At 41.2% G+C, this 9,352-nt stretch overlaps 1 protein-coding gene across 1 annotated transcript; it reads right to left on the reverse strand.

Moving 5' to 3' along the window:
- Nucleotides 1–5,848: 5,848 nt before the first annotated feature.
- Nucleotides 5,849–8,602, reverse strand: LOC127483246 (pre-mRNA-splicing factor SLU7). The gene is given in 1 exon segment (XM_051819955.2): nucleotides 5,849–8,602. A coding segment is annotated over 1 exon segment (1,767 nt). The 5' UTR covers nucleotides 8,544–8,602; the 3' UTR covers nucleotides 5,849–6,776.
- Nucleotides 8,603–9,352: the final 750 nt, after the last annotated feature.

A 9,352-nucleotide genomic window follows, 5' to 3' on the forward strand; every position in this document is an offset into this window, starting at 1 on the left:
GTGTCCACCTTTGAATTCTGGGGAACTATGAATGACAAAAAAAATGATGAAAGGCAAAATATTTGCAAACAGCTTTCAAGAAAAATCTTTGTAATATTTTACTAGGATGAAATTGCTATTCCAAGGGGGATTCCAAGATGGTGGGTTAGGGAACGACATACTGTGCTAGGCTAGGGATAAACAGAAAAAATAAAAGAGTTTAGAAAGTGCACTCTTGGGGGAGAATTGGAGAGAAAACTGCGCTGGAAATTCTACAACAGGAAGAGGAACACCATGGACCTGTGTGGAGGCTGTGGACGTGCAGCACAAACACGAACACAGCACACAGCTGCAGCAGCCAAGAGCTGCAGTGGGCGGCAGCTTGAAGATGGAGGTGAGACCAGACTGCAGCAACCTGCAGGGATATAGCTGGAGGGAGAGCACGGCATGAGCCCTGACTGGAGCCCTGCTGGCTGGCGGTTGCTAGTAGTTGCCTGTGATCCCACTGGAAGTCGAGGAGACACTTTACTGTCTTCCCAACCTCCCCACAACAGCATCTGCTGCCCAGCTGAGAAAGGGCGAGTGCCATTTTGGGTTTCGGCAGGAGCTGCAGAAGACTTTGTGTGCACACAATCAACTGGCTAAGATAAGACACCATCTTCTTGGCAATAGTGGTGGCAGCGGTGGGAAGACAGTAACATTCAGCCACTGGCTCTTGTGTATGCATGTGATCCAGAGATTATAGCAGAGGGAACAATCCGCTACACAACCACATAGGATGATGAGGTACCCACAGCCTTCTGGGAGCAAGATGCCTAAGCAGAGCTTTCTTGGAGAACATCTGCCTCTCTGTTGACTAGGCAGGCTTGCAGGGCAGAGAGAAACCTCTGCATCCAGAGACTGTAGGAGCCTGTGTGCTGAGATTGTGGGGACTTGGTGGTTACATGAGAAGATGCAGGGTGTAGCTGGGTCTCTGGGTAATCACTAGGTGCAGCTCCACACACTCGGAGCTTCTTTGTTGCCTAGAACAGGTCTTTGCAGTAGGAACTATGCTTACAGTGAGGATTGTGCATATCATTGTGTGGTTCACATGGTGGTGTGGAATACACTGGGATCTAACACCCAGGCATTGAGATCTATCATGCCCAAGTTGGGTGTTACCCTGGACACTTGTCCCACCCTAGAGCACTGACCAGAGTGCCCTGGCCACACTTGCCACATACCTCTTGCTATCCACTGAAAGTACAGATATTCTACTAAGCCACAGAGGCATAGCCCCAAGATGAAAGCCATCAGAGGTAAAAACAAAAATCAACCACACAATGCCTAACAACAATTGCAGAAATTCAAGAAACAAGACTAAAGAATACACCATGATGCCCCTCCCCCCAACTAAAGGAACATAACAACATTGCAATTTTAGAATGTGAAGATGAAGATATTGAGGAAATGCTGAAAACAGAATTCAAAAAAAATCACTCATAGGATAACTCAAAAGCAATCAGAAGCAAATCCATGAACTAAAGAAAACCATACATCAAATGAATGAAAATTTTTCCTGTGAAATTGAGATTTTTAAACGGAAATCAAAATGAAATATTAGAAATGAAAAATTTGATAGAGCAAATAAAAAATGTGATGGAAAGCCTTAACAGCAGACTTGGCAGGGCAGAAGAAAGAATATCTGTACTAAAAGACAAATTTTTGGAAATTGTACAGTCAGACCAAAGAAATACACACACACACACACACACACACACACAAAACCAAGAAAAAAAGAAAACTTAAAAACAGTGTTGGAGACTTATGGGATACTATCAAAGAACCCAACATATAGGTCTTAGGAGTTCCTGTAGGTGTGGAAAGAGAGAATGGACTAGAAAGCCTATTTAGTGAAATAATTACAGAAAACTTTCCCAATTTGGAGAAAGGGATGTCCAAGTAGAGGAAGCACATAGAACTCCTAACAGACATGACCAGATAAGATCTTCACCATGACACATTGTAGTTAAACTTTCCGCAGTAAAATATAAAGAAAAGATTCTAAAATGTGTATGAGAGAAGTGTCAGATTACTTTCAGAGGATCGCCAATTAGATGAGCAGCTGACTTCTCATCAGAAACCGTACAATCTAGAAGGGAATGGTGAGATATAGTCCAAGTCTTAAGAGAAAAAAGCTGTCAACCCAGAATACTGTACCCTGCAAAACTATCATTTATGAATGAAGGTGAAATAAAGACCTTTCACAATAAACAAAGTGAAAGAATTTGTCACCACTCATCCAGCCTTAAAAAGGATGCTTAAGAATATGCTACACACAAAACACAGAAAGATAGCCATCAATACAAAAGAATGTGAAGGCATAAAATCCCCCACTAAAAGCACAAAAGAAATCCAAAGTAAACAATAGGAATATTTATGGAAAAATGGCAGGGCCACATCATTACTTATCAGTAGGCACCTTGAATGTAAATAGCCTCAACTCTCCAGCTAAAAGATACAGACTGTCTGAATGGAATAAAAAATAAGACCCATCAATTTGATGCCTATAAGAACACATCTCATCAACAAAGATACAGGCAGACTGAATAAAAGGATGGAAAAAGTTTTCATGCTAATGGAAAGCAAAAAAAAAGAGCATGTGTAGCCATCCTGATGTCAGAAAAAATAGACTTTAGCATTAAAACTGTTGAAAGAAACAAAGAAGGGCACAATGTAATGATTAAGGGATCAATTCAACAGGAAGATGTGACTATAATAAATGTATATGCACCAATTACAGGGCACCTGGCTATGCAAAAGAAATGTTAATGGATCTAATAGGAGACATAGACTCCAATACAATAGTTATGGGGGACTTCAACATCCTAGTTTCATCAATGGACAGATTAATAACACAGAAAGTCAACAATGAAACAACAGAGGTAGTAGACACTATGGACCGAATGGACCTAGCTGATATCTACAGAAGTTTTCATCCCACAGTTGCATAATACATATTCTTCTCATTAGTGCATGGAACTTTCTCTATGATAGAGCACATGTTAGGCCATGAAATAAGTCTCAGCAAACTAAAAAAACTCAAAATCATACCATGCATCTTTGACCACAATGGAGTGATGTTGGAAATCAACAACTCAAGAATCTCTAGAACATGTGCAGATACATAAAGACTCTCCCAACAAAGAAAACCTCAGGACTGGATGTCTTCACTGCTGAATTCTACCAGACATTTAAAGAGGAACTAATTCAGATTCCTCTCCAGCTATTCAAAACCATTGAAAGGGAGGGAATCCTCCTAAACTCCTTATATGAAGCTAGCATCACCGTAATTCCTATGCCAGAAAATGATACACCAAGAAAGAGAACTATCAACCAATATTCCTGATGAACATAGATGCAAACATCCTCAACAAAATATTAGCTAATTGAATCCAACAACACATCAGAAAAATCATTCACCTGGACCACGTGGGAGTTATTCCTGGTATGCAGGGGTGGTTCAAAATTTGCAAATCAGTAAATGTGGTACATCACATTAACAAACTGAAGAAAAAAACATATGGTTATTTCAATAGATGCAGAGAGAACATTTGATAAAATATAACATCCTTTCATGACAAAACCTTAAGTAAATTGGGTATAGAAGGAACATTCCTCAACATAATCAAAGCAATTTATGACAGTCCCATGACCAGCATCCTACTGAATGGCAAAAAGTTGGAAGCATTCCCACTGAGATTCAGAATCAGATAAGGATGCTCACTTTCACCATTACTATTCAATATAGTATGGAACTTTTATGGAACTTTTAGCCAGAGCCATTAGGCAAGAAAAGGAAATCAAAGATTACAAATTGGAAAGGAGGAAATCAAACTATCCTTATTTGCAGATGACAAGCAACCTTATTCTACAGAAACAAAGCAGGAGACATCACAATACCACATTTCAAGACATACTACAGGGCAGTTATAATCAAAACAGCCTGGAACTGGCACAAAAACAGACTTGTAGATCAATGGAACAAAATAGAAACTCCAGAAATCAATCTACACACACACAAAAAAACTTATGTTTAACAAAGGAGCTATAATCAATCCCTGGAGCAAGGACAGTTTCTTTAACAAATGGTGCTAGGGAAACTGGATCTCCATGTGCAGAAGTATATACCTAGACCCTACCTTATACCTTACACAAAAATCCACTCAAAATGGACCAAAGACCTAAGTCTATGACCCAATACCATTCAATTACTGGGGAACACAGGAGAAACTCTGCAAGACACTGGCATAAGCAAAGATGTCTTAGAAAATACACCAGAATAACAGGAAGATAAGCCAAAATTAACAAATGGGATTACATCAAATTGAGAGGCTTATGTACTGCAAAGGAAACACTCAACAAAGTGACAGGACAGCTGACAGAATGGGAGAAAATATCTGCAAACTATGCAACTAATAAAGGCTTAACATCCAGAATCTATCAAGAGCTCAAGAAACTCAACCGCAACAAAACAAACAATCCAGTTGAGAAATGGCAATGGATTTGAACAGGCAGAGGAAATTCAGTTAGCCAACAGACACTTGAGAAAATGCTCAGGATCACTAGCCATCAGGAAATGCAAATTAAAACCACGGTGAATTTTACCTCATGTCATTTAGAATGGCTCTCATACAGAAATCAACAAATGACAAATACTCGTTAGGATATATACTGGTCCACTGTTGGTGGGAATGTAAACTGGTACAGTCACTGTGGAAGACAGTATGGAGGTACCTCAGAAATCCAAATATAGACCTACCATATGATCCACCCATCCTACTCCTGGGAATTTACCCAAACCAAAAGAAATCAGCATCTGAAAGAGTTATCTCTACCCCCATGTTCATTGCAGCACAAGTCACAATAGCTAAGTTATATAATCAACCCAGATGTCCATCAACTGTTGACTGGATAAATAAATTATTGTATATATACACCATGAATTTCTACTCAACTGTAAAAAAAAGTCCTATCTTTTGCAACAAGTTATGCAACTGGAAACCATTAAACTTAGTGAAATTAGCCAGTCCCCAAATATAGAGCTATCATATGTTTTCCCTGATCTGAGGTAACTAATAGAGTAGCTGAAATATACTGTATGGGAGTGAATATTTTGAGATTTGATGATTGTTTACAGCCCATGTTTCTTCCAAAGAAGAACGATGTTTTTTTTCTCTCTTCATACTATTTGCTGAACTCTTTTACTTAGTGTAGGATTAACTATAAGATTATTAAGTAAACTGAATATAGATCTTTGTAGAAATTAAGAATGGGAATTTGAGAGAGGGAGGAGGAGTAAGGTTTGGGGCTTGGACAGGAAGGAGGTTAGAGGAAGTGACACTATATTCTTAAATCTGTATATATGAAATACATGAAACTTGTATAACTTAATTAAAAACACAAAGATGAAATAAAAATTGCCATTCCTTGGAGCTTTGTCTAGAGCCTAAGAAAGGTATGTATTTAAAAGACTCATCTTCCCAGTGTGTCTTTTTTTTTAATTGACAGGTAGAGTTATAGACAGTGAGAGAAGAGACAGAGAGAAAGGTCTTCCTTCCATTGGTTCACTCCCCAAATGGCCACTACAGCCAGCACTGCACCCATCCGAAGCCAGGAGCCAGGCACTTCCTCCTGGTCTCCCATGCAGGTGCAGGGCCCAAGCACTTGGGCCATCCTCCACTGCCTTCCCGGGCCACAGCAGAGAGCTGGAATGGAAGAGGAGCAACAAGGACAGAATCTGGCACCCCAAATGGTACTAGAACCTGGGGTGCCAGTGCTGCAGGCAGAGGATTAGCCTAGTGAGCCACAGCGCTGGCCAACAAGTGTCTTTTTTTTTAATAACCAAATGAAAAATAGATTTATTACTTCACAGATTGACATAGGAGGTAAGGTTATTTATATTTTCTATGGATTTCCTTTCAGTTCTTGAAGACCAGTGTTGAATAACTTTTTTAGCTTCAGACAAGGGAAACCTTAGAAGGCAGAAACAAATGATCATTTAATAACCACAATTATAGATACTAATAGTTTAAAAGAATGTAGCCATGGCTTACAGAATGAAAAACTAATCTACCTTCAAAATGTGTAGTAGTGCATTTGATAAAGTACCACATAAACTGAGGAAATTTTAGGCTCAAATGTTGATAAGGAGACACTGTTGATAGGTAGTGAACCAAGGTTTCTTTTGTATCACTGATAAAAAGTTGGGAAATTAAAATGTTTTTTTTTTCCTTTTTTTTTTCTTTTTGACAGACAGAGTGGACAGTGAGAGAGAGAGACAGAGAGAAAGGTCTTCCTTTTGCCGTTGGTTCACCCTCCAATGGCCACTGTGGCCGGCGCACCGCGCTGATCCGATGGCAGGAGCCAGGTACTTATCCTGGTCTCCCATGGGGTGCAGGGCCCAAGTAACTGCACTCCCTGGCCACAGAAGAGAGCTGGCCTGGAAGAGGGGCAACCAGGACAGAATCCAGCACCCCGACCGGGACCAGAACCCGGTGTGCTGGCGCCGCAAGGCGGAGGACTAGCCTATTGAGCCACGGCGCCAGCTGGGAAATTAAAATGTTAATCTATACTTAATGTACCCCTTCTTTTTCTTCATTTCTTCAGTGTGGAAAAGAAGTAATTTACTTTGAGATATCTCAAAGCTTTATTAAAGTCAGGCAGCAAGAGGAGATAAGGATTTTTCTATGCAGTTACCAGCAAGAATGGAAAAGAACCTATTTGTTTTGTCTGTACTGATACCCTTCTCTGACGAGTTACTGCTGTCCAAGGAAAGAGGCCATGGGGTCATCCGGCCTCTGACGTTTCATTCTGTAGGCCTCCATTTCCTCTTCAGTGGGCTCTCCAGTCTCATAGATGCTATTGTAAGGCCGCTTCCTCTCATCGATCTGCATGATCTCCTTGACCTGAAGGAGGCGGGCTTCCTCTGCATTGAGTGCCTTTTTCAATTTCTCATGTTTCTTTTCTTCATTATCACTATCTGAACTGCTCCTGTGATGCTTCTTCTTCTTCTTTTTCTTCTTTTTCTCTTCTTTCATTTTCTCCTGATGCATTTCCATGAGGGTTTGTGGCTTTTTTGCAGACTCTTCTCCACCTGTATCATTTATAATACATTCCTCAGAATTGGCAGTCTCCTTCCCAGCTTCTCCAGTACAAGAGGAATACTTGAAAAAAGAGTGACAGCACTTGTATCCCCATCGGCCTTCTTTCCAGTAAGATCCCCAGATATGTGTGTGATTATTGATCTTCACATCCTCCTCATACTTGGAGCAGGCAACTGCCCGCTCCTGTCCTTTGATGACTGTTCCATGTCTTGAGTACTCCACGTAGTCTTCAGTTTGGGCTAAAAGCAGTTCAGCTGGGGGAGCATCCAGGTGTTCTTGGCCACCATACTTTTCCAGGATGCTCTCTTTCTGCTGCTCTTTGAAGTCTTCTTTTTTGATTTTGAAGGACTTATACAACAATTCTAGTTTTGTGGGATCTGCCTGCAGATGCACTTCGGATCCTTTGTCATACGCCTCCCAAGCAAACAACTGTGTCTGAGCCATTGAAATGGTATCTCCTGTGTATCTAACGAAGTTATCTCCTGCATAACTCACTTCGTCTGGATTCTTTCCTGCATTGGCATAAGGATTCTCTCTCATTGCTCTAGTTTTTGGATCATAGTAGGCAGAATTTGGATCTAAATTTCTCAAATATTTTGCAATATCTTCTCGAATTCTGAGATTCCGAACAGTAATTCATCTCTTAGAGTCAAAATTCTGCCCAGGCATGTCAATGTCATCTGCATATTTATCTTCATCTTCATCTTCATCTTCACTATTATGATCTTTTTCCTTCTGAGAATTTGGTTCCTCTTCTCCCCACTGGTGTTTTGGAGAATTAGCTTGTTCTACTAATTTTCCTGAGGCCAGTTCTTCCTGGAGTTTCTGGGCTTTCAGTGTTGGTTTTGCCAGATCAACTTTGGCATACTCTTCTACAATTTTCATGTGTTCTTCTGGATTGTAGCCATTCCATCGATCCCTCTTCCCATCGTAGTCAAACATCAGTTGAGGCTGGATATGTTCATCTGGAGCGATATTAGTACCTGTAAATTTGGCTCCAACTCGTCTGGGTCTCTCAAAGCAGTCTTTCTTTTTGCGTGTCATGGCCCCACAATTTTCACAGGCTCCTTTGCGGTACTTCATAGTTATGGAATTCTCTTTCACACCCCTCTTGTACCATTCTCCAGATGAACTGAATTGCTTCTGTTTCTCTGGCTGTGGTCTCTGATGCTTTAAAGTAGGTCTTTTCGATGGATCAATATACCATGGTACTGATGAGATATACTGAGGAATATGAGGGTTGATGTCTTTCCCTTCTTCATCAACTTCTGCAGGAGCATTACCCAGTTTTCGCTGTTCTTCTAGCTCCTTCTTCTTCCTCCAGTCTTCTCTAGTCATCTTCTTTGGTTCCTCCAAACTCATTTCTTTGGACCCCGACAGGGGTGCAGCATTAACTGCATCCACAGCTGCTGCTGACATGGTGATGTGGACTCCGCCACTCCGGCGGCCACAAGGTCACTCGAAAACCATCCGATCAAAACGAACAACAAGTGTCTTTTAAGAGAATGATTAATATCTGAACTCAATAAATACAGATACTTAGAGTTTCTTTTTTTTTTTTTAACTCTTCCTCAAGTAAGTGTAAAAGTCATGACATTTTAAACTTAGCTCATCATTAAAGTGTGGTTGACTCCTTTGCCACAAGGGGAAAGAAATAATTTTATAGATAATTCAAGTCAGCCCCGTACCCCAACCCTGTCCTCACAACCCCAAATACAAGTCATGCATCATTTTACACTTCTAATGTAATTTTTAAATGCTTAAGTTCTTTTGCTCAGGCACCATTCCTTTTACTAGAGAGTGAAGATGTAAAATGAAAACAGATCATATTGTTCTGTGGAAGCTTTAGCTCGTGTGAATGTGTTCTCTCGCAGGAGACAAATCCCAACCTGATACAGAAGTCAGGGCAGGTTGGGAAGCTCAGTCATTGGCGATCGAGACCCTGCCTGATGTTGTCAGTGTGTTCTCCTCGTGGGCCAGGCAGACTGTGGCCATGGAGTCCCAGGAACCTGCCTGGGGTCTGAGGCAAGATCTTTATGCATGTGCCTAAGGATTTGTTCCGTTTGGAGGTGAGTGTTTGGTGTGGTGGTTAAGACGTTACTTGGAGGCTGGCACCGCGGCTCACTAGGCTATCCTCCGCCTTGCGGTGCTGGCACACTGGGTTCTGGTCCCGGTCGGGGTGCCAGATTCTGTCCCGGTTGCCCTTCTTCCAGGCCAGTTCTCTGCTG

The sequence above is a fragment of the Oryctolagus cuniculus genome, chromosome 8 (assembly GCF_964237555.1).
Source record: "Oryctolagus cuniculus chromosome 8, mOryCun1.1, whole genome shotgun sequence".
NCBI lineage: Eukaryota > Metazoa > Chordata > Mammalia > Lagomorpha > Leporidae > Oryctolagus > Oryctolagus cuniculus.